Genomic DNA, 26,456 nt, shown 5'->3' with positions numbered 1-26,456 from the left:
ACGACCGCAGGCGCTGTCAGGAAGGCTTTCGGCTCCGCCCATGTGCTGGCTTTTACTCAGATTAAGTGCTGCAGCAGCATTTGAGAGAAGCAAAGTGGAGTATGGCCTTCATTTTCTCTCTCTCTCTCTCTCTCTCTCTCTCTCTCTCTCTCTCTCTCTCTCACACACACACTCACACACACACTCACACACACACACACACACACACACACACACACACACACACACACAGAGCAACACCCATGAGGCTTCACTGGTGCCTTTGCCCTTATTTGGATGTATCAGTGCTCTGAGCTTAGGGGAAAGTAATAGATCATGAACCGAGGTGTTAACTTCAGGTTTGCACTAACCTTTGTTGAGAAAGAAAAAAAAAGCAAGTGGAAAGTTCTTCAGCTAAGTTTCGAAAAGTGCTCTGTCTGACTGGGATAAACGGGAATTAGGGAAGCAAGGGGATGTATTTTGCATGGGGGATGGACATTAGCAGCAAAAGGTCACACACACTTTAACTTGCTCTGGGTGTGTGTGTGTGTGTGTGTGTGTGTGTGTGTGTGTGTGTGTGTGTGTGTGTGTGTGTGTAAATGTGTTTCACAAGGCTTACAAAGCTTCCTCTCTTTGGCAGCTACAGAACTGAGAACATACTGAAGGATTTCAATTCCTTTTACAAATGCTGGCAGCTTCAATGGACAAAGCTATTGTATGTTAACGCTGGTCGAATACAAGAACAGCAGCATATTCACAAGTAAGCAAATGGTGAAAATCAAAAGGTATCAAAGCATGTATGAAAGTACTCATTCTGTAGTAAAATCCTCACTCGGGCTGTATGTTTCAGATTAACAAAAGTGTGTAAGGTGGACTTTTCTGTGTAGCATCTGAAAGTGAAGACGCTGTCAACTGCTAACTAACTGCCATGTCTGTGAGTAGTTCAGATACCTCACATTTAAAATCTTTGATTTCAGGAGCAGAATTTAGTTAGAGTTTGGTGTTTGGGCCCTGCATTCACAAGACTTTACAACTCAAGAAGACTGCCAAATCAGAAGATGTATTTGCATATCAAGTGAGGGCAGCTTGGAAGAAGCAATGTTGCTCATGTACTGCCTGAACTACCTTGCAGGCTTTGTTCCATTTCCATTTGCTTCATCTTAAAGCAAAGACTTGTCAGTGCAGGGCTGTAGAAAACAAATATAAAACTGTTGGATGATTTCAAAGTTATTTATCAGGGGTCCATTCTAAGACTGCTGCTGTTTATTTTATATATGAAAATGGCTTTAGACATAATAAAAAAAAACCTCTAATTTTTTCGCTGATGATATGATGATGTACTACTCTGCTCCCAACATCTTCTCTGTCTGCTAAATCTACTTGTGTGATTTAGAACTGGTTTATATGCTGACAAAACTAAACTGATGATGTTCTCAAATGCAAACTCAAAAACACTGAACCTTTCATATAGTACTATACTGTGTACAGCTCTGAAAGTACACAGGAATTAGATGACAGTGTACATCTGGTAAAAACCTTACAGTGAAACTGGGTTTTTACTTTAGAATTGAGACTTCTCTGTCCTCTGAGGAAAAACCAGAGACTTGATGTTTCCACTTTTATCTCAGTAGTCTTCTTCACAATGCTTACATATTCTAGATACTGTTTATTTTGGAGCACTGAGATTTATTACAAACCCTAAAGTTATGTTCAACGTTGTACATTCACCTGTTTTGTCATTTTGTAGACTACATTTGAAAGTTCTTATTTATGTCGCTATTTGTGCCTTGTTCCATGACTTACATTCAACAAGAGAGAGAGAGAGAGAAGTTTGGCATGAGACTCCTTCCTTTTGTCTTTCCCAAATGTTCACACTGGACTCAAAAAATAAATAAAATATAATGAAATTCAAATGTGCACCTCTGTAAAAGCAAAGGATTTGGCGGTTTGATATTAGCAATGATCTTAAAGAATACCTGTTTCTGCCCATCAGTTTGGGAAGACTCATAAGACCTTTGTAAACAATTTGAAATCCATCATTCTGCAGTGGGAAAGATTGTTCACAAGTGGAAAACATTTAAGACAAATACCCATCTTCCCGAGTATGGATATCCCTGAAATCTCACCCCAAGGTCAGACAATGCAATGTTTAGAGAAACTGCAAATAAACCAAGAGCTACATCTGACACCCTAGAGCCCTCAGCTAGCATTTTAGATGTTAAAATCCATGAAGGTACAATTAGAAATAAACTGAACAAGCACGGGTTGTTTGGAAGGGTTGTTAGAAGAAAGCCTCTTCTCTCTAAAGAAGAACATGGCAGCATGGGCACGGCTTAGGGTTGCAAAGTTGGATCTGAACAAACCACAAGACTTCCTGAATAAAATCCTTTGTACGGAGAAGACCAAAGTACAGTTGTCTGGCTATAATTCAAAGTGCGATGTTTGGAGAAAAGGGTTGTGTTTAGGGTTATGCTAAACACAACCTGTCAGCACGAACATCTCATAGCAGCTGTCAAGCATGGCAGCGGAGGGGTCGTGTTTTGCAGCCATGAGACCCACGCACCTTGCCGTCATTGAGTTGACAATAACGTCCTCTGTATATCAGAGTTCAAATATGAAGACAACTGTCCGACAACTTAAGCTGGGCTGAAAGTGAGTCATGCAACAGGACAATGATGCCAAGCACAGCAGCAAATCTAAACAAGGAGAGCTGAAATAGAAAAGAATCAAGCTGTTGCTACGACACAGTCAAAGTCCAGTCCAATCCCAGTCCTAATAATAAGACCTGCCAAGGACTAAATAATGTGTTTAATATGTTCTTGTTTATAAAAGCTAGGATTAATAGACGGTTAACTTTGTTTTTATCTTCACTGTACTTCAGGCTGCAAATGTTTTGCCTGAATCTTAATCTTTATGCCTGTTTTTTGCCCTGAGACAGCTGCATTGATGTTTTAGGCTCCACTGTGGAACTTCATAAAGTAACTTTTGTATTATTTTGTGTTATTCACTTGTACACTTGGTATACTTCATGTGTATTTCAAGTGTCACCTAATGAATGTGAGGACAGATGTTTTTCTTTTCTAATTTAACAAAATGTTTCCTTTTTGGTATTTTTATTCATCAGGTAGCAACATAGCTTTATTCATACAGTATGTTGATATAAGCTAGGAACTGTGAATTATTTCCAAAGCAAACTGGAATAAAACATCTTTGCATATATGTGTTATAGATTTCCTTTTTAGAATTTCTCTTGTAGTCTTTTGGATACACAGTTTGATTTTTAGGTAAATCAAGCTATTCCTATCCCAATATTGGTTTCAGTAAATTTTTGAACGCATTTTTATTGCAGTTTTCCTTTTCATTTACTTTGAGCAGTGTTACTCTTAGCTGAAGCTTATGAAATCAGACTTAACGTTAGGTTTGTGCTAAGAAAAATTGCATGTGGGTTAAGATGCTAAACAAAGACAAAATGAATGGAGGTAAAAGAATGAACCTGAGTGAGGGTTAAATGGCACCATGTGAAAGGTCAGAGGAGAAATCCATCTCTGTTGGGGCCACAGCCAGACACAGTTTTTTGGTGTTAAGAGCCACAAGTCAAAAAAGTTACAAATAGCTGGCTTAATATTTCAGGTTCAGGCCTGTGTGGAGCTTGCAGGTCAGCGAGGGATCAGGGTGGCTCTGTGGTGTCAGGCTGTAGCCCAGGGGGAGCTTGGCGAGTGCTGGCAGGGAGGGGAAATGGCTGCCGGTCCAGATAAGGTCTATCGTAAGAGCCAGTGTGGGGGGGAAGGCCCCAGTGTTAGAATATTCCTCACAGTGTTTGGGCCATTTCCTCAATGACATATGCGAGTGAGTGCTAGCAGTGTGCTAGCACGCTGCTAGCACACCTTTACCCTAACATGAGATGCCTTGAGGTGGCTGTTGTAAATTGGCATTATATAAACTGAAATACATAGTCAGGGAGCTGTAGCTCTTTTCAGGAGCAGATCAAAGTTCTTGGTTGCTCCTGAGAGTCTTCTTTCTGCTGTATCAGGTGCAACTGTTGTGGTTTTTATGTCATCTTATCTCTTATGTCTTTGTTGTGTCTGTAGCGGACAACACTCACATGGACTTAGGTGTCCGAGGACTCGCACGCTTTCTGTCGAACTGTTCCACGCTCACTGACCCAAAAGGTCAGACAAGCTAGAAAAAGTTCACCAAACCAGGACAGTGTTCCAAAAATGATGAAACACATGTGACTGAGCTTTGTTTTTCTTCTATTCTTTCTTAAAAGTAATTTCACAAGCCCTTTAAAAAATTAAAAAAACTAAAAAAACAAAACAATTTATGCCTTGATCTTTTGAAGGGGCTTGAGCCCTTGGTTGGGAAACAGCGAGACAAATCTAACGCATTTCAAAGTTCAACCGTCTCCAACACTAAAGTCATTCTTAAAAAGCATTCATTTATCCATTTCTATTCCTAGTTTTAGTATTTTATTAAAGCAGAATGCATGAGTTTTTAGTTCTAATTATTTATTGATTTTTTTTGTAAGAGGATCTAACACACCTTTCCTGTCTGCTTTGATCAGTACAGTTCTAACTAACCTTTTGTACCTTATATTTCTGTTTAACATCCCCCACACTACCAGCTCACAAGCAATGGGTGCGGCCTCTCTGCAGGCTTCTGGACGTTGACTAATCAGAGCAAAGCAAGCTTTTAGGCCAGGTGAGATCTTTAAGAGACAGAAACTAAAATGACCGGATTCACACAGTGGGTGAGCTCGGGCGGCGCCAACATCAGATCAACAAGCGCTTTGTTGAACTTCCAAGTTGTGTAAAGCCGGCCCCAAAGGCCCCGAATGAAAACACAGAGCTCCACATGAGCATTTTAAGACCCTTTTAAGAAGAATCCAAGTACTTTGTCATTTTAAAAACCACACAATCACAATCACACAAACCCATCCAACATTAACATATAACCAAACATTTAGCCCTGTGCATATGCTAACAACAACACAGTGACCATAAGAGCAGATTTTAGAAACCTAGAAGAGAAGTGAAAATAATGTAGAGGCTAGGAAATATATATCCCAAATGTTTCTGTGAGTCTTGTGGCATGTTATTGTATACATCTTATTATTTATGGGCAGTACTCAAACATTTAATAATAGCTTAAGTAAGAACTTCATCTGCTCTTATACACAGCTTACATAGGGAGGCTTACAGGCCAGAGCACAGTTCAGTCCCTTCACATGAGTCTGGATCCCACGTGATGAAATAGTTAAGCATAAAATGACTGTAAGTTACCAAAGAAAGCTCAGAAAATAAAACAAAAAAGAAGTTTAATGAAAAAATAAAGCATTAAAACGCTGAATTAATAAAATGTGTCGCCCACTGCAAAAATGTAAGCAACAGAGTTTGATCAGAAAGATGTAGTTATTGATACGGGTATAAAATGTAAACAAATAGGTGGAGACATTTCCTGAATGATTGTTAGATCACAGATGCAGTGATATTCAAGGTTTTAAAGCTGTGATGTTCATTTTGGGTAGTTTACTAATCTTATTCTTTAGGATTCTTTATGTTATGTATGTAAAATTTGTGAATTTGTGCTGCCAAATACAGGGAGTGCAGTAGGAAGGTGAATGGCTTCCTTTTGGAAGGTAGTGTAGATTAAAGATTATAGTCCAGAAAGCTGAAGTTGGTAGCGATGTGCCATAGCTGTCACACTTCAGGGTTCACCCAGATGCCCTTCAGGGTTTGAATTATGAGAAACCAAACAGTTACAGTTGGACATTTACATTCAGGGGGAATTGAAACTTGTAGCCTTTCACTTTTAAAAACCCAACAGAACGTAAGCACATTGATGAAAATGTCACTCAGTGTGCCTTTTTTTTTCTTTTTAATGGCGGTCGCAGCTGACTTCTTTTTTTTTTTTTTTTAAACATTTCAACAAGTTTGCCTTAAAGCAGCACTTCCATGCTCATATGGTTGCTGACATCAGAACCCAAAAACCCAGCATTCTCCCCTCGTGTAAAAATACATTCGAAAGTAAAGACTGTGGATTTTGTCACCTTCCTATTTCACATTACATTTCCTAAGATGTGTGCAGAAGAATGTGAGCAACGATGGCTGCGGTGTTGAACTGACTAACAGTAAGAACTACAGCAGCTCTCCGCTCTAGTTAAGATTATCACCGACACCATCTTCTCACAGGAAATGCTCCACCAAACCTTACTGCACCTCTGGCTGCTCATAGATCTCATTTATGGAGAAATCCTAACTGCCACACTGTGCAACACGTAGAATGACATACACAAGCCGTGGAAGTGAACCATCACTGTGATACATGAATGTGAGCTGAACCAGTAAAAGTTGACACTGCAGACATTATAACCTCGTTATGCTTTAATTTGACCTCGTTTCCCAGCTCGATGTGGATTAAGAGAAACATATTTGTTAAAAGCAACCAGGGACGGTGTAGTGTGTGTTGCTCATGTCACGGTGGGCTCATTGTCCAACTGCTGTCGGCTTTTTTTAAAAAAGGCATCTGCAGTAGGCAGAGTTAAGACGGAAGAAGAGAAAGAGAGCGCCTGTGACTGTTAAACCTCTTCCTGTGGTTACATCACGTGACTGTGGAGGGTTCAAAAGGAGACGACTTCTTCTTCTTCTTCATCATCCCCTCCTCAGACAGGCAGAAGACACCTGTGGGGCCACAGGACAATCAGCGTTCAGAACAGAGAGACAGGAAACAAAACAAAAAAGGAAAGGTCGAGGTAAAGTGTTAATGGTTGACATGCTTTGATTAATGCTAGAACTGTTTGAATTGTTTATGTTTGAAATCTTTTTTTTTTGTAAATGATTTTTGTGTGTCAGATGTGGAAAGCAAACCAAAATTTACAGTTTTTATTTTGTTCATTCTGTACTTCTTTGATTTGACTTCTAGGCAAGCAGCCTCTGTTCAGAGGTTGGCTTAGATTACTGAGGAAACACATTTGTATTTAAAACTTAAAGGTTTTGCAAAGTTTTTCTTTGAGACTATGATTGAAATTCTTAAACGTGTCTTTCGGATCTTTCTGTCCGGTCCCATTTCAATGTGATCAGAGCTGTCGTGTGTTATTGGTGGACTTATTTTAAACGCCTCCTGATCGAAGAGAACAGCTCAGACAGAAAAGCTTACTCATGGCTGCTAAAATGGCTTCCTCAAGATAGCGCTTCCTCTGGCAGTTTGCTCCAAAAACAAAACAAAAAGAACAAATTTTTGCCTCACAGGGTTTTTTTTTGTGTTTTTTTTTTTTTTACATTTTTTTAGTTTATGTTCTTCAGAAATGTAACCAGACATCTGATGAATTTGAAATAATTGCGTGGAAACAGAAGGCACGCAAGTGTTTCAAGAGGAATCAGGAAGTGTGCTTTTTCTGGTTGAGCATGAGCAAGGGCTGCTGAGCTGTTAAGCACAGAGGTTTCAGGTCGGTCTATCTGTCAAGGGGCGGGGGAGGGGAAGGGAGGGGTGGTTGGTGTGTGTTAGTGTGTATGTGTGCAGCTGCCAGAGCAGGTGCACAAAGAACAGAGAAGTGGGAGAAGACAGAAGATGGAAGAGGAGCGGTGGATGTACAGTGCAGTCATCCATAAAGTAGAAAGCACTACTAAACTCCTCGCCACAGTGTAGTGTTTCCTACTTTATGGATGAGTGTACTGTTGGCTTCAGGGAGAGCAGAGGCCCGACATGGCGCCCCGCGCAGGAAGTTGCAAAAGAGGAAGCTGCTTTGTCTCGCACGGCCACGCTCTGCCCAGAGTGTTGCAGCAGTTTGTTCACATGGGCAGCGTGCGGCACAGAGCAAAGCTTGCAACTCTTTTTCCGCTTTAGATCTCATCTGTTTCACCTATCACAAGTGCAATGTATGATCTGCTGATATGAAATAAAGATAAACATTCAAAAATCGGGACCTTGTGTTTCAGCTTCTTTTTCAAATTACCACACATGACACACACAGGTGTTTTCTGTGAAAATATACATAATTTATTGCTGTAAAAAGATCCATATTGAAAGAAACCGTCACAATTTTAATCCTTTTAGTTCTAAGATCTTCATACACCGTTCCTCCATCAACACTGCCTGGGCATGCATAAGAAAAAAAAATCTGAAAAACAATATTAACAAAAAATATTTACACACGAGCTTCCAAAAATGGGTAATAAAAACATTTATATATATATTTATATATAATATAAAAAGGTAAATCTTACACTGGTTTCAAACAAATGAATGAATGAATAAATGCAGCTCAGGAAAGATTACAAAAAAAAATCTGCATTGTATGAAAATAGTCCCAACACTGTTCAGTACATACAGACAGCTCCTACAGCTCCATCTCCCGCTGCATCCACCATCTACAATTCAAAAGGGAGCCCGCAAAGACGGAGAATGTGACAGCAACATAAATAAGGCCAAACATGGGTATAACATTAGTATGCATGCAATCAATAAACATCCTGTAAACAACAGATTAAGACTAAACAAGGTCTTCGTGTAAGGCTAAATATGATCAGCTGAGCTAAAATACTGCCTACAGGGGTCCTACAACATATGGAGGGGGAGGGGGATGCCTATGTTACTACTCAGCAGGTAGAGAAATAATTGTGCATTAAAGGCCGTCAAATCCAACACAAGTACAAATGGTTGCTGTACATTTCGGCAACTGTTAAGCATCCGCCCTTGTTTTGATTCTTAAAAAAAAAGAAACACATGAAGAAGTCAGACAGTACAGCCTCGCTCTTGCCTCTGTCCCGGCTACTTCACATCTAAAGTGTCAATCCAGCCCCGGTCTTCTTTTTTTTTTTTTTTTTTAATTCTTGGCATCATCACGCTCCCTTTATTTTAACACTGACAAAATTCAAACATTCATCACATTAAAGAAAAGAAAAAGAAAATAAATAACGTGCCTCCAGCTTGAGCCTTCACTCCACCTGCCACACGGGCCTTCAAGCCAGCGCTAGTAAACCAGGGAAAGCACCGAACATTTTGGCATCTCCTGTTGCTTTTTCAACAACCACACGCTCAGCATGGAAAAGGAAAGGTGTGAAAACCTGAGAAGCTACCTAACAGCCCTGTGTGTGTGTGTGTGTCAGCACGGCTCTGTGTTTGTTCCCCTGCAGTCAAACGCAAGAGCCGCCATTGCTCAAGCTCTACTTTTTGAAGAAACTTTGACAGTATTGTGATGCAAATGTGCGAACAGAAAAACGCCGTGTGGGCTGAAGAGGGATCACGTAACACCATTCAAATTGACTACAGTTATGTGACTGCATTTACACGAGGAGGCAAAACTAAACACACATCAACAACTTATTGCAGAGTCTATCACATTACAGTAGTGCAGCTAACCACCACAGCAATGACTGAAAACTGCTCATTTTAAACGCTGTTCTAAGAAAGTGCTGCTCTGTGTGCCACATTCAAACATCACCACACCCCACAGGCTAACACTGCTCAGTATCTATGACCAGCTACAATATTTTCACAGTTTTCATTTGGGACTACAGATTAAGCAGAGCTGCAACAGTAAAGCAATTGTTTATTAATCATGACGTTTTCACACTGAGAGATGTTGAAGATGTTTGTGTCAAAACCCAGTTGAGCCACCATGCATGGCATGATGGCTCAACCCCCAAATACAGGGAAATAAAGTTCAAAATCTAATTATTTTTCAAGCACCTGCCTCCTCATATACAGGTTAGTCCCACAGACACAAAGCAGGAAGTGGGCTGAAAGGGGTCACACATGAGTTTATTCTAGTTTAGCTTCTCAAACATAATCACTGACTCTTCTTCTCTTCTTTTGGAGTCGCACTGAGCTGCAGGGATCTAACGGGCATCCCCCTGGTTTTAAACTAAATGACTGACCGATTAATCAACAAATACTTCATTCAGTTGCAGCTCTGTTGGCTACTGCTCATTTCTGCACACTAACACTCACACACAGATGGCAAACAAGTAACAGTTAGGTCAGTTATGACTGTTGACACAGCCATCAAGAGTTCCTGTATTAATGTCTGAGAAAGGCAACTGTTTTCAGTCTCACCAGCGATTGTGTGGCTTCATCCACACACACACACACATGCCAAAGAAGGAGAACCCTTCACATTCTTTACATTGAACGCCAACAAACAGTCAGGACTGTTAACCACAAACGCCACGATGTCTTAGCTCTAAACTACACATACCAAAGTGGATCCTTGCTGTCTCTGACAGCTCTAAACCTCGAATTTTACGCCCCGATGCCACTTCATGCGGTGTGACCACTGTTAGGGCAGGAATCCGATACAAATAAATATCATGTTCTGTACAAAGTAATGTATAAATACTCTTAATACTCTTATAAATACAAGAAACACAGAGAGAAGCATCCATTCAGGATAGATAGTGCATTCTTAATAATGACACAGAGGAAGAGACGGCGTGCTGCCTCTGTCTGTTTGTTTCAAATAATAAATAAAGTGGCACCAGTACACGAGCATTAAAGCTAACACTTCATTAGCTGTCTCTGAGTTGGGATGACGTCTTCTCTGTTCCGTATTGACTGTTCTAAATAAAGTCAGTCCTAAAGGAGATTCAAACTGCTTTAAAGCCTCCAATGAGTTGAAATTTTGCAAATGCTCAGATTATTAGGAAGTAATTGCTCACTTCAACATGCATCTATACATGCTCTTGTGATGCCGTTGGGTGTTTTAGGGTATTCTATATTTAACAGCTGGTCTACCAGTGCTCTAAGGCAAATGTAGAACTACTGACAGTTAAAGCATCAATTATTAGATCTGATAGCTGCTAACTGCACCGACTACCAACTGAGAATTACAGTTACAGAAAAAGTGCTTTTAATGTGACACAAGTGTTGTGTGTCAGATGTCCAAAGTTTGTCATTCTTTCTTGCTGGATCCCAGCTTTTTGAACAGCTTCTTGCCTTTGGAGAAAAAACCTTTTTTCTTCTTTCCTTGCACAGAAGATTCGGCCTGTGCAGGGCTGTCCACAGGACGGGGGTCTGAGGCCTTCACTACAGCTGGGCCCAGAGCAGGGTCCAGGTCTAACGTGGGGCTTGCAGTGGGTGCCAATTGGGGTTGTAGATCTGTGTGCTCTGTCATGGCGGGGCAAGCAGGTTCAGTTTGAGGGGGCAAAGATTCTTCTAGTGTTGATGGCCCAGATTCCTGTGGCTCTGTGGAAGACGTCCAAGCATCCTAGGAAAAAAGGAAATCAAGAGTTTAAAAAGCAGCAAAGCAAAACACTACTGAAGTTCATTTACACAACATGGGCTCATCATTTCTTCTATTAGAATTAATATTTGATAAAGGAAACAGTAACAGGGAGACACAGAGGAAGAAAGATTTCAACTCATCCTGTGGTTCACATTTAGGGGCAGGATCACAGAAGCAGTGTACAGCTACGGGTTGAGAAGGTTTTAAGGAGGAAGTAAACAGACAGCGAGAGCGTTGATCGCCTAGAAACACTTACGATCAAGTCTCAAAGTGTACAGAACGTTTTTGCTTCTGGAAAAGGCCATGCAGGAAACAGTGAGATGAAAGAAATGTGACAGAGCAGAATTAATGAAACAAAACAGGTTTAAAGAAACAACAAACTCAACAACCAGAAATTAGACATACTTGTGAGTGATAACAAAAAGAAACACAGAAATCTGGGATGTCAGTGACTTGTAACCATGTAGGTCAGGCCATTGCCCACAGTTTCAAAGCTACCTGTGACTCTTTCTTGGGTTCAGGTGCAGGCTGCACAGGAGCATCATCTGGGACGGCCTGCAGGAAGTTGGAGGGGACGAGGCCTCTGTGGCCATTTAAGTCACCCTGAAAGAGAAGGTGGTAATTTGATGAAATGCACTCTCTACTACAAAGGTATTTTATAAGTGGTACAGCTACAGCCAGTAAAGTTAAGTTTTAAGCAAAGTAAAGTTAAACGTTTTAAGAGCCACATAATATTGCAGTCATGTCAGATCTCCTAGTCATTTTCAGACTTACGTAGAAGAAGCCATCTTCGTCCATGTCACCAAACACATGTATGATATCTCCAGCACTGAAGGTCAGCTCAGCCTGGACAGGGGCATAACAAACAGAGCAGGTAATCAGCAAACATTTCAGCCCCATAAAGCAAAAAGAAAGCATCTGCAGTCCTAACCTCTATGTCGGTGTTGGGGGAGCTCTCTCGTGGGTCATAATCAAAGATGGCGACCATCCTTCGGGCTCCTGGGGCTGGCTTCCCCACAGCTGCAGTGGCTGAGGGATCCACCTGGCTGGGATCTGTCAGCCAATGAGAAAGGGGGGTGGGTGGACAAACACTTTTTTTAGTACAGAGTCCTGAAAATGGGCATTTCCAATAAACTGATCGTGTACGTACATTCGACTCGCTCAGCATCATGCTCAGCTGAAGGAAAGTCACATCAGAACAACAAGAACAGAAGATTAGCAGAGAGAGTTAGCATTTGTAATTCATGAAAAAGGTGATGGCAGCCTGAACTGTGCTGCCCCATTAAACATAAGTCGGAGCAAATATTTATCCTGAGGCGGGGAGAGTAAATTACTCTGCAACACTGTTAGCAAAAATGGAGACAAATGGATGTTATTAGATGAAAAGAAGGGACAGAAGGGACTGTTTGACCTTTATAACTAAGGGTTAATGATAAGCCGTTAAAGAGTAACTATTATGTGATATTTAATCTTTGTATGATCCACAGTTGCTCTCACACTGGGAATCAGTGGAGCCTCTCAGTTCAACCATTGGCTGAAACAAGCTGCTTTTAACTCCTTTCACCCTCCCTCTTCTGATTGGCTGCCCCTTGCAAGCAGATGATTTCCCCTGCATTTGATGCATTTTCAACTCAAAGAAGATGAATTTATTGTTAGTGTTCCTTACTTTTAATGGGTTTAAAGGCCAAGAGTCAAACGTACTCTAAAAAGGATGAATGAAGGCGACATGATCAGCAACTCTGAATACAGTTCTCATGTTTACAACCATTAAAAAAAACAAAACAAAAAGAAAATAGAAAATAACAGAAAATAACTCCAGCTGCAGCAGCAGGTAAAGGCATGCTGTCCTCCAGGGCACACTGAAACAGTCACCTGATCATGCAGGTGCAAACGGAGGCGGGCAGAGCTACAAACCTTGACTGGAGGAGTTTACACTCTCCTCGCAGATGTCTGCAGACTTGACTGGAAGAGACGGGGTGAAGGGAAAAGAGTACAGGAAGAGTCACAGAATGACACAAGGCACTGTCTGAAAATAATCCTGCAGGTCATCACACAGGCAGCACGCAAAGTCACAGGTGGAGCGCACAGGGGAATGGATGTTTCAACAAAGTGATCTGTAGGTGACCATGTAATTCAACTGTGACACAGGAGCAGGAGACAAAAACCTTCTTTGAGGTTCTTAATGAATTAGCAACACATGGCAACATCCTGCTACTATATCCGTGTATTACATGCATAGCCAATGACAGGACTCATGTATGTGTCTTTGAACTTTTTGAAAAGCTGTTGCACACTTAACCTGTGGAGAGATGGTAGCATAAACAGCCTTTAAATACTTGGCTTTAATTGTAAAGTACGAAACTACTCGACAGATACTCCATTCATAATGGAAGTATTTGCCCACAATTCTAGGAAGCTGTCTGAATTCATTACTTGAGTAGCTGGTTTAAAAATCCCCCATGCCCCAGTTGCTGAATGGCAGGCAGCAAACTGAAAGAGCAAAATCTAAAGTGAAAGAGACAGAAAAAGAAGCAAACCAGAAGGGAGGATAAAGGAGAGAAGCGGGGGGCCGCAATCTGCAGCGAGACACACCTTTCTTGGATCGTCTCGGTTTCGGCGGTGGAACGGGGCGACGTGGAAGCTGTGCGTGTGTGCGAGTGCCTTAATGGAGTTTTAGAAAGGAAAACCAAATAATAATAATAATAAAAAAAGAAACACAGATGTAATTTTTGAGAGCAGCAGACCACATAAAGTAGACAATGAAAAGCCAGTGGAGAGCTATTTAACACATGAGAGCCAGTGAGCAGCTGACACAGCAGTGACAAGTGGAAGTGAAAAGGTTAAACCATCTGCAACAGCACAGCTCTGGGTACAAAGCAGGAAACAGAAGCAAAGTGTTAGCTTGATTCTGTTCGGTTGCTTGCCACAGAGACTTTGCCTCCCATTTCATTTTTAGACTCCTGCAATGGTTACTATTACCTTATTAGCAGAAAGAACATAAGAACATATTCAATATTTTGGGCCAATTTTAAATCAACTTAAAACCAACTGTCAGATGTTCTCCAGAAAATGAAGACATCAACAGAAGGATTGAAAATGACGGATATTTTAAAGTCACTTTTCAAAACATTGAAGTTTTGCAACAATTGTGCTGCCATTTTCACTTCCCACTCAAACATGAACAGGGATGATATAATGAGTAAAATATTAGCATTTACATCATCAGTAACAGACAACCAAATCACCTTTAAATGGCAAAACAACAGAACTAATACTGCTGTGTTGGGGGAAAATGTCTGACTAACACAGTCACATACCTATCTTCTCTATGGAAGCTGCTGTGGATAAGAAGCCCTGCTGCAGCAGCTGCTGCCGGGTCTCCTCATCCTCCACTTGGATCTCAGACACCATGTTACATGGCACATAGCCCAGACAACCGCCTGACTCTCCTCGATAGAACCCATCTGCATCTTTATCTCCATAAACCTGAAGGAGGAGGAAATGTATCAACTAAAATGAGTTGTTTTAACTGATGGCATATAGATTTTATACAGGTCAGCATTACATTAATACTCTAGAATGAAATGGGTGCATTAAATGTCCCTCTAATGTGCAAGCTGCATTATCCTCTGAGCTACAATTTGCACAACCAACATCAAAATCAGCCTTTTTAAAATACATTTTCAAATCTTTGCAAATAAAGATAAAAACCAAACAATGTTAAAAGGATGAATTACATTCAGGCCTCATTAAAGCCATAATCACTTCTTGTTATGAAACCTTCAGCAGCGTGATAATTACTTTAATCTGTGGTTTCCACTATTTCAGTATGCAGATTTCTGTCACTCTGTTGCAAGACAAGCAGGCCAGCAGTTTTTTGGTTAATGCTCCCTAGCGTGTTAGCTCATGTAACCATAACCTAAACTAATGGGGATGATAACAAAGAAGGCTTTAAGGCTTGTGAATAACCCACAGCAACCCTGGCAACTATACAAACATGCAGATTGAGCTGCATGTCTAAAACAGGAATGCTGTGAAATCAGAACATGCTGAGCCATCAGGGCCTGAGCAGTGTGTGGACATACTTTGATGATTTGTCCTTCGCTGAAGGGAAGCTCCTCCTCAGCAGCGTCAGGATTGGGTGACATACTGGCAGGGTCATATGAAAAGAGGGCCACAAAGATGCGTATGTCACTGTCTCCTTTCGTCTTTGGTGATTCCACACCACCTGCGCGCGCGCGCACACACACACACACACACACACACACACACACACACACACACACAAATATGATTAGAAAATTGCTCTAATATATACAAATAGTTATAAATATCCAGAATATTACAGATTAAATATATTCTGTAAAACTTTGTTATTTTACTGTAGTTGTACAGGGAGATATGCATAGGCACGAACAATTTTCCTATCTTGGACAACATCCGCCTATCCGACACCTTAAGGGAGTCCAGCTCCATCCCCACAACATTATGGCCAATCAGTCTGTTGGCATCTGCGATCCTCAATCTGCTCCCCCGACATGCTAAAGCTCTCTAGATGGCACTGGCTACAACAGACTCATAAAAACAGTTGTTGAAAGACTTCAGCCGGCTCAGAAAATAGAGATGACACTGGACCTTCCTGTAGAGTGCAGTGGTGCTTTTAACCCAGTCCAGTTTATTATCTATGTGTACTACGAGGCATTTATAATCCTCCACAGTGTCCATATCGACCCCCTGGATTGAAACTGGGTCACAGGTTTCCTGGTCTTTCTAAAGTCCACAATCAATTCTTTGGTCTTTGTCACGTTGAGCTGCAGATAATTCAGCTCGCTCCACGGGACAAGGGAGTCAACCGCACACTTGTATCATTAAATGATACCAACAGTGTACATAACTCTCATTCTGAATTAGTTACTTTGTGGAAGTATTTCCCTTTAATCCCATGCAATTTATTTTATAGGTATTAAGATGCAATTCTCTCTTACTATTATAATATTGGCTATTTCAACACAACAGAGTTTGCAGAGCAGCCGTGCTTAGCTTGCAATGAATTCTGCAAATAGAACTGCAAGCTTGCACCTCCCCCACTGCCCACCAACTGCGTTGCCATGAGCAGCGTTCGCCTAGCACTGGCATGTCCTTAAAAGAGGTAATCAAGCTAAACCACTGATCCTAAGCTGTGTGAGCCATTTGACAAACGTGCACACGCTCACAAACTCCAACTGTGGAATAAGGTGTCTGACCCACTCTCCAGTTTAACTTTCAACACCTTTACTTGCAGACCAAACCTAACATGTAAAAAACAGTCCTAGTATAATTTTAGAGGTGCTTTTAATACAGTGCAAACTACGCAAAGCAGGCAACAGATACGCACTATTGCACAAAAGATTCCAGCAGTGTGATTAAAAGCACTGCCACTGAAGCCTATGTGACAGCAAGAGACAAATTTGAAGAGCTGTAGTGAGGCTTTAAGCTGCACTCAAGAGATGCGTTCTCTATCTCATTAGAGAGAATCAGCCCATCTGTGGCAAGAGTCACGGGCAGACGACTCGCACACTTTCACATCCTCACTGATTTTCTAGTAGATAGAACAGAACTTCTCCCTAAGCCCTTCCTCTTATCTGTGCACGTGTTCACTTGCGCATATATGTGTGCAGTCAACTGTGTATTTATCAGAACAGCCAGGTTTGCTAACTCAAAGGGCAACTTGTTGAATCAACAATGGGAAGCAAGTGAGACGAGATCTGGAGGAAAGAAGAGAAAAGCAGAGGGGTGTGTACGTCCAAACTGCGAGCCATTTCTCTGCTGGCTAATCGAGGTTACTATTTTAATGTCTGTCACTTCCTCCTGTCATGACAAGCCACTTTAGGTTAAGCCGGTTCTCAGCTTAGCGGCCTCTCTCTCTCTCACTTCACTCCACTGCAGCTACAGCACCTCCGTCTCCCTAAACCCCCACCCCACCCCCCTCCTTCCTACACAAGGTGCTAATCTGACTACCTCCATGTGAGAGAGGGGGAGGTTTGCCAACAGAAACCACAGGTGTGTCAGCACCGTCTCACACCCACTGTTTTCGGTTAAGAAAAGAGAAAGCAATGAGAAAGAGGGGAAGCACAAACACGAAAGGGGAAAAGGCCTCTGACCTTTGAGATTCCTAGCCTGCAAGCATGCGGGTTTACAGGAAAGCTCTGCTTGGCCTCTCCATGATGGACGTGCTTCAGCTGGAGGGATCTGGCTGACCTCCTGCTCAAGAATCAAAAAAGAGAAAAGAAATATGAGGTATGATGTTTAAGCACTACATGGGAGGAGAGGAAAATTATTAAACTGTTTCTTATTGGAGCAGAGATCAGAGTCACATCTAATATATAACACACTCCAGGGTATTCTACATGCACGCAACATAAGCATATTATTTTCTTGCACTGCAGCAGTATTAGCAGACGCACACCCACGCACCAAAGCACACTGACTGTAAACGAATGCAAGACAAGGCAGTCTGGACTAGTTTAAAACACAGAGATGGGGTTTCAATGTGCAGGAGAATAGGAAAGCAGCAGGAATGAGTGCAGTCACGCAGAGGGGGAACATTAGCTGAATCCACTCGGTAGCAATGTATTGTGTGTAGCCATGTATTGGCAAAGTCTATTGAGTGGGAGGGTTATGAGTTTTCCTCTAAAGAGCTCAAGGGTTGATTAGCACAACTACAGAGGAGAGGATGGGTCTGGGACGGCACACCAGCGGACCAACATTTACCAGCGGATCAGCCTTCGGCCCTCGGCGCTGAGGAGGTCTGCTGTGCTCCATTTGGGCCCCCTCTACCCACCATTCAGAGCTCATCTGCTGCACCACCACCTCCCTAGGAGTATATTCCACAGGCTCCTCATTGTCATCTGTACCGTACTCAACATCAATCTCCACCCCAGGACTAATGGGTGACTTCATAGTTCGTACTGTTTTGCTGACTGGGTAGGGTCTTGGTGGGGTAGGGCCATCACCGGGGTTGGCCGCAGCGGCAACGGCCATCTGACTCCTGAGCATGGCCTCCCTCCTAAGGCGGTCACCTAGCCCTCGAAGCAGTGTTTTGTCTTTGCTAGTGTGGGTTGGCCGAGGAGGACAGTGGGCAGAGACCCGTCTGTTGGCAGGACCCTCATATAAACTTGTGTCTTCTGCTTCCGGATAACTGACGGTGTCCACCGTTTCTGCATAGTGTACTCTGTGCTGTGTCTTAGGCTTGACCTGCAAGGCCCCGTGTTTGGGTAAAGGCTCTTTAATTAGGGATCTGGGTTCCTGGTTGAGGTGGTGATGGTGAGGGGGGATTTGTGGGTGTGGGTTACGGTGATGTGGAGGGCCAGGATGGAGGTGTTCTGGGTTTCTGGAGTGGAGGTGGGTGAGCTGTGGCTGATGCTGGCTGCGGCGACTTAAATGCTCTTCTTGACTGCTGTCCTCCTCCTCTGTCATCTCGGGGATGCTGAACAGCTGCTTGTTGGGGTAGACATAAGGAGGCAACTTAAGGATCTTTTCAAGAACTTCCTCATCACTGTCTGGAGCCTCCAACTTACACAACTGCAAGGGCCACAGTTTTATTCATACAAGATTGGTTCGGTGAAGGTAGGATGGAACATTATAATGTTCAGTGAAAATAAAGCAAGTGCAGACAAAACGGATGAGAACGCCACCATGAAGAAGGAAGAGAAATGAAAGAGGAAGGAAAAAACCAAGAATCACAATCAGACACAATCATGATTCCAACAGAAGAAACAAGGCCTCAAAATGAGAACTAAACTCTGGAAGAAAAATTAAAAGAAGCATGTTTCATTTAAAAAGCAGAACTTGGAAAGTATCTCTGCAAACAAGCATGTGTATAGCTGCGGTCATAGTACGAAATAATTTCTTTACCCTGTTAGCTCCAATTGTGCATCCCCTTGCCTGTACTTCACCGAGGTGGTCAGAGTAAAAGTCCTCTTCCTCTTCTTCCAGGATGTCTGACAGATCTGAGTGGCTGTTGTCTGCATGGTAGTCACTGGGAGGTTCAACAATCCCTCTGACATAACTCTGAGGAAACATTACATCATGCACAGAATGAAATAATAATCTGATTATAATAATAATAATAATAATCTAAAGAAGGGCATCAAAAAAGCCAAACACCATTACAAAAAGAAGGTAGAAGAACACTTCTCCAACTCCAACCCCCGACACATGTGGCAAGGACTCCAGACCATCACAGACTACAGGACCACCAAACCCTCCCCCGCATCCTCTGATGTCTCCTTCCTCAACGAGCTCAACAACTTTTATGCTCGTTTTGAGCGAGGGAACCCCACAACCACAACCAAAGCAGACATGACGCCAGACCACCAACCTATGACTCTCTCCCCCACCGATGTAGGAGCGGTGCTGAGCAGGATCAATGTCCACAAGGCTGCAGGCCCTGATGGCATCCCCGGGCGTGTTCTCAGAGCGTGTTCTGGGGAGCTTGCAGGAGTGCTCACAGACATATTCAATCTGTCCTTGGCCCACGCTGTGGTACCGGCCTGCTTCAAATCCACCTCCATCGTCCCGATACCCAAAAACTCCAACCCATCTTGCCTCAATGATTACCGCCCAGTAGCACTCACCCCCATCATCACTAAGTGCTTAGAGCGACTGGTCCTAGCACACTTCAAATCCTGTCTCCCCCCCACCCTGGACCCCCACCAATTCGCATACCGCCGGAACAGGAGCACAGAGGATGCAGTCTCCATCGCAATGCACTCTGTCCTCTCACACCTGGACAACAACAACACCTACGCCAGAATGCTGTTTATAGACTTCAGTTCAGCATTCAATACAATCCACCCCTCACAACTCATCAGGAAACTGACAGACCTGGGTATCAGTTCCCTCATCTGCAAATGGTTACTGGACTTCCTGACCAACCGCCCCCAACATGTCCGGCTGGATAACCGCTGCTCATCTACCATCACAATGAACACCGGTGTACCACAAGGCTGTGTGATGAGCCCTTTCCTCTACTCCCTCTTCACCCACGACTGCAGACCTGCTGATGGTTCCAACACCATCATTAAGTTTGCAGATGACACCACGGTGATTGGCCTCATCAGTGACAACGATGAGGCCGCCTACAGGGAGGAGGTGGATCGTCTGGCTGAGTGGTGCGACAGAAACAACCTGCTGCTTAACACCGAGAAGACCAAGGAGCTCATCGTGGACTACAGGAGGAATGCTGACCCACATCCACCCATCCACATTAAGGGGACGGCTGTGGAGCGTGTGAGCAGCTTCAAGTTCCTGGGAGTCCACATCTCCGAGGATCTCACCTGGACGACCAACTGCTCCAAGCTGGTCAAGAAGGCTCACCAGCGCCTCTTCTTCTTGAGGACTCTGAGGAAGAACCACCTGTCCTCAGACATCCTGGTGAACTTCTATCGCTGCACCATCGAGAGCATCCTGACCAACTGTATAACAGTCTGGTACGGGAACTGCTCTGCCTCGGACCGGAAGGCGTTGCAGAGGGTCGTGAAAACTGCCCAGCGCATCGCCGGAGCACCACTTCCTGCCATAAAAGACATCTACAGGAAGCGGTGTCTGAAAAGGGCTGGGAAAATCATCAAAGACCCCAGTCACCCATCACATGGACTCTTCACCCTCCTGCCCTCGGAGGCGCCACAGGAGCCTCCGGACTAAGACCACCAGGTACCGGAACAGCTTCTTCCCCACAGCTGTCAGACTCCTGAACTCTGCCTCCTGACATCTGACCCACGTTAAACTCATGGACTGAACATACACACACCCACAATGGACAACTGTACCCTCAAACACAATAATAACATGGACTGAACCACCACTCACAACCACTAGCACTTTATATAGCCTCTGTAGAAACTATCTACACCCTCACTTATCTTAACTGCACTACTGTATAGCTCTGTGTAAATAATCATTCTGTACATTCGATAATTTTTAATCCTACAACTGTTTACAACTTGCATAGTTCCCATTTCTGTATAGCTGTATATCCCAGATTCTGTAAAGTTATTTATTTCATATTCTGTATAGTTTTTCATATTTATATTCATATCCTGTACATAGCTTGTACTCACTACAGCCTGTACATACTTATAGTTATAGAATATTCACAACATACTTCATACCGTGTACATTATAACATACCATAATAGACCCATTTCTGTAATATACTCACATATCTATATTATTGCTAATATATATTGTAATATATCTATATCACTAAAGCACTTCTGGATGGATGCAAACTGCATTTCGTTGCCCTGTACCTGTGCATGTGCAATGACAATAAAGTTGAATTCTATTCTATTCTATTCTAAATAATATCTATGCATCACAGCTTGAAAGGGCGCAAACGATTGCATATACAAGACTAGAGCATGGAAGGTGTTTATATGGCCTTGGCTCCATGCATCAACGCATCAATCAATATGTTCAATATGGTCTTAAATTTGCAGCCAATTTATTAACTTTTAATTATTTAGGGCTTCTTAATAAGTGCGTAAAACAAAAAACTTGACATGTTGAGAGTTGATGTTGTTCTTCTACTTTCTGCAACTCCCTTTAGGGCTCACCACAACAGATCACCTGCCTCCATCTCACCCTACACCTACTATCCTCTTCTGTCACACCAGCCACCCTCTTCGTGTCCTCTTTAGCCACATCCATGAACATCATCTTGGTCTTCCTCATTTTCTCCTACCTGGCAGCTCCATCTTTAACATCTTTTGTCCAATATGTCTACTATCCCTCCTCTGCACATGTCCAAGCTACCTCAGCCTTGTCTCCACAACAATCCCACCTCCGTCTGATAGACATATATCCAATCTTGTATATTCTGGCCACTCACAAAAACATCTTAGCACCTTTAACTCCGTCACCTCCAGGTACACGTCCTGTTTATTTTAAAGTCTGCATATATGAAACACTTTCTATTGGTTGGTTATGGAAACTACAAGTTGTGAGTCTTGATGCATGCTCAATCATCCAGATAAGGAAATCTCAAAAAGTTGATTCTGTTCATTTGCACAAAGTGTTTTCAATGGAAGAAACGTTTCGCCACTCATCCAAGTGACTTCTTCAGTCTCCACAAGTTTGGAGTATAAAAAATATCTGTAGCCTACGACTTCTTGAGTAATACAACAGAATCTCAGGCTAAGATGTTGACTGCTGAGTGTCTTTGTGGGTAATGTTGCAATGGCAGAGCAATATCCTTTAAATGCCTTATTCCTTCAAATCTGATTTCACCAAGTATGACATATAATCTACACTGAAGTTAGGTGCACCTCTGAATACCTAAACTATAATCAGATTCAATAAACAGACACTTAGAGTACATGTTACATTTAATTTTGTAGTAAACAGCAATAACCCAGTTAAAACAAGGCTGACCTGTTGCCTCCTGCAGTACACTGGGTCTTGGTCCTGTGTCAGGAACTCCTCGATGGACACCAAGCGGGTATTTTCATGCTCCTCCTCTACCTCTGACTCCAGAGGAGAAGTGCTGGGGGGACGGATGAGGTTAGTGTCCTGAGGGTTAAGGAGATCTGTAATTGGGGCTTTGGGTGGTGTAGGGATGCGTTCAGGGGTCCCAAGCTTGTAACTGGGGTCCTCGATGAACTCTGTGATAGATGGGAATGGACGTACAGTTCCAGGGCTGTCGGTGTCTCTGTGCTGCTCCAACACAGGTGCTGCTGCTGCCACTGATGGAGCCTGAGCAGGTGTCGGTGACGCTACTGGAGATGGCTGAGGTGCTGAGTTGGCCGGGGAGGTCACATTAACCTGGAAATGGAAAAAAATAGTCAGACAAAGGTGTTTATTATTCTGTCTGTCAAAAAGGACAGGACGCCTCAATCTAGCGTATTATTTACACTTTGGCAAACTGCAGCCATTAACAATATGCTGGATTATCTAGTCAAGTCAAGTCAAGAAAGCCTTTATTTGTCACATGCAAGTTGCCCTGCAGCGAAATGGGTCCCCCCCCCCCCGACCTTACATACACAACACAGACATCACATGGGGAGACAGGTCGGAGACCGGTAGTATTATGGAAAAACACTGAAATGTACAATACAATGGGCAAGACGAGGAGGGGGAAAAAGAGACCTCTACTCATGCTGGGCTCCTATGGGGGGACAGCATGAGAACAGAAAACAAAAAAACTCCTCTGCACAAAGAGCACATAAATGTCCACATCACAACATCATGAAGCATGTGACAAGCAACAGGGGTGGGTAAGGGGTGAGAAGTAAGCCGATCCAGACACAGCCATCCTGCCCTGCAGCTATTCATCCAGCGCCGGGCCCAGACCTGCCGTCCGACTCGGCCTTGGAGATAAGCGTACAAGGGCGTTTGGAACGAAGAGTCTAAACACAGTTTGTTATCAGGGGAGAAATTGTTTGTTATGTTCAGCTCCAGCCTTGAGACCGCAGCTGGCGCCGATATGGTAGCCGCATGAAATAATGGTGGTGTTCTTGCTTTAGTGCGAACCACTGCATGTCAATTTTACAGTCGATCTAATGTCCATCACTGGTTCCTCACCATTCCCGTTGGAGAGCCGTGAGCCTCTCCACGATGTTATCCAGCTACACCGAGATGTTATCCAGTTTGGTCATAGAGCATGAGTGTTCACGACAGCTGTGAGCCTCTCCAAGATGTTGTCAGATGTTGTCAGAGTCTCAGCACTCACAGCAGCCGCAAGCTTCTCCAAGATGTCATTCGTGCTGCGTCTAATGAGCCCATTCTGAGAAGCCACGGCTCGCTCCATCGTTCCAATCAACATAGCGGGCAGCCTTGTGGGGATTTGAACAGCTGTTTCCGCTTTCTTTATTCTTTGATAAGCCAGGGCCAAGCCAGGGCCAAGCCAGGGCCAAGCCAGGGCCAAGCCAGGGCCAAGCCAGGGCCAAGCCAGGGCCAAGCCAGGGCCAAGCCAGCGCCGATCAGCAAGAACCCTGTTATCATGATTCCAAAAAGACAGATGTCTTCAATGGGCTCTCCCGAACCCAGGCTTCTCGTCGAGAAGAGTGTGTCATTTGCATTCAGGGACCAGTTGATCAAATCCATAATTCCTTTTTTAGGTTTTAGAAAACAGACTCTGAGACTCTTCCAGGGTAGAGGGAGAGAAGCAGACAAGACTAGACAGAGACATGAGAAAGCCAAGCAGGAAAGATAAGGGAAGGGAGAGGGAGAAAGTGCGACCGCCTTTGTCAAGAGCCAGAGATATCTATTAGTGGTTACAAACAAATTGTGAACTCATGTAGTGAAGGTAAAGTGCTACAGTTCCCTTCAGGCACCTATTGTGCTTTTCCTTATTTTGTATGATATAAACACTGCTGCAATGATTGATGCTCATATTACACATGGCTTCAGTTGAATTAATGATGCATGTAATTCATTTTTAGTCTTTATTTTGGCTCCATATAAAAGTGGGGAAATTCATGTGTTCCAGCAGCACAGTCCAGAGGCAGATGGAGCATGAGGATTCACACAAAAGTTAAAATAAAAAACAAGAAATGTGCAGTGTGAAGGCCAAATTTGGAAGATAAGAAAAAAAGAATACTGTACAGTTATATATAGTATAGTTAAAAATAGCATACTCAGATTCAAAGAAATGCACAGCTAAGTAGGATAATTTTTTAAAAAGATATACAAAAAGTGCTGTGAAAAATCTGCTTTATCTCCTAGGACCTGTCCATGTGGACATCACATTTTGGGTTGTCTAGACCAAAATACTAAATTTTGCTCTATGAGGGCCTGATATCCACTAACGAGGACATTATACTGCCACTGTTCTATCGAAAATTAAAGCAAATGTCCTCATATGTGGATCTCATTTTTCTCAGAAACAAAAATCTGATTTAAAAAAATTCACGTAATTCTTTGTTTTTACATTCACCAGGTCCCAATCAGGCCAAATAGCAAAGAGAAATTAAAAATGCATGCCATGAAAGAGTTTGGGTCTTAGGAGGTTAAAACAACAATGACAGACTGTTTACAGGAAATTGAAAAACTGCGTATCTATTACTATCACCTTCAAGGGGCTCTCATATATAGGAGGATGGAAGAGTATGGCTCACCACTGGGGTAATGGTGGAGGCTACAGATAATGTGACCTCGCCAACAGCCAAGGCAGCAGCAGATGAAGGGTTGGCCCAGGCCTTCACGTATGAGGAAGACGAGAGTTCTTCTGAACGGAGGGCAGAAGGTGAGTTGGCAGCAGCCTCCACTGTGAGGCCAGTGATATGTATCTCTGATGGCAAAGAGCTGTGCAGCGTGGACACTTTGGCAGCAGAGTTTCCATAGGATGGTGAAGGGGGCAGGTTACTGGGACCTACTGGAGTACAGGGCAGAGGTGGCAGAAGTGGGGCAGTGACAGCCGGGCCTGCCATGATGGCAGCCAGCTTTGAGGGCACATTAACCGGCAGAGAGTCACAGGACTCCCCATGGGCGGATGTGGTGCGGACAGTGAGCTCCTGAGCTGCCAGCAGGGAGTGGATCTGAGAGGGACCCAGGAGGGCACTACCAGCTGTTGGGGAAGACACCTCAAGCACCTTGGATAGAAGAACGATAATCAGACTTTGGTTAAATATCTGAATACTGTCTTAAAATCAAGATTACAATTTTAAGTTTAAAACAGACATGAAGTTCTTGCCTTCTTTGCGTCAGCATATATAGTGTATCCAGTTACACGGACTCCGTTGGAGGTCCCTGCAGCATCTATAGTGACTGGTAGCCAGCTGATGAGAGCAATTCCAGGAGATGGACCATGCTCCAGCTGAACATCCAGAGGAGCATCGGGGGGGCCTGCAGAGATTTAAAACATCACAGCAAAATAAAGAGAAGCATGTCAAAAACTGAACATAGGACTGAGTAAATGACTCATACTGAAAATACAAAGCTTTGGAGGAGGAATAATGTTTACTATGGGGACATGTTTCTACCAAGAAAGTTGCCATCTATTACTCTAATGGCCACTAGAAAACCATATACCTGAAATCCCAGACTGAGGGCATGGAACTTAAGCAAATTTGAAGGATCATTTGGAGAGATGCAACTCAAATATATATCACACTGATGATTATACATTATATAGCGTAGTTCATTTCTGAAATCTTAAATACTATTGCCTGGCAAAACGGTACCAACTTCATATGAGTCCATAATTAAAAACACAAAGCATGAACAGTGACTATACTAACATACTATTGTAAGCTTACTTATTTACAAGAGTAAA

General features: G+C 43.0%; 1 protein-coding gene across 1 annotated transcript in view; it reads right to left on the bottom strand.

The window, feature by feature from the left end:
* Nucleotides 1-7,982: 7,982 nt before the first annotated feature.
* The window catches only part of tspoap1 (TSPO associated protein 1), a 77,672-nt gene continuing 59,198 nt past the window's right edge, over nt 7,983-26,456 (bottom strand). The window contains exons 19-32 of the mRNA XM_085364314.1: nt 25,875-26,026; nt 25,300-25,773; nt 22,616-23,005; nt 19,094-19,249; nt 17,951-18,760; nt 17,341-17,440; nt 15,286-15,428; nt 14,518-14,686; nt 13,793-13,861; nt 13,115-13,162; nt 12,132-12,253; nt 11,975-12,046; nt 11,699-11,803; nt 7,983-11,182 (exon numbers count right to left, since the gene is read on the bottom strand). Coding sequence (XP_085220440.1) covers nt 10,868-11,182; nt 11,699-11,803; nt 11,975-12,046; nt 12,132-12,253; nt 13,115-13,162; nt 13,793-13,861; nt 14,518-14,686; nt 15,286-15,428; nt 17,341-17,440; nt 17,951-18,760; nt 19,094-19,249; nt 22,616-23,005; nt 25,300-25,773; nt 25,875-26,026 — 3,125 coding nt within the window. The 3' untranslated portion in view covers nt 7,983-10,867. The remainder of the gene's footprint in view (nt 11,183-11,698; nt 11,804-11,974; nt 12,047-12,131; nt 12,254-13,114; nt 13,163-13,792; nt 13,862-14,517; nt 14,687-15,285; nt 15,429-17,340; nt 17,441-17,950; nt 18,761-19,093; nt 19,250-22,615; nt 23,006-25,299; nt 25,774-25,874; nt 26,027-26,456) is intronic.

Source organism: Diplotaxodon limnothrissa, linkage group LG10, assembly GCF_057381915.1.
Source record: "Diplotaxodon limnothrissa isolate DT_005_m linkage group LG10, D_limnothrissa_male_GT1.1, whole genome shotgun sequence".
Classification (NCBI taxonomy): Eukaryota; Metazoa; Chordata; class Actinopteri; order Cichliformes; family Cichlidae; genus Diplotaxodon; species Diplotaxodon limnothrissa.
Note: the sequence above shows the minus strand (reverse complement) of the source record. Positions and strands in the feature narration are given on the sequence as shown.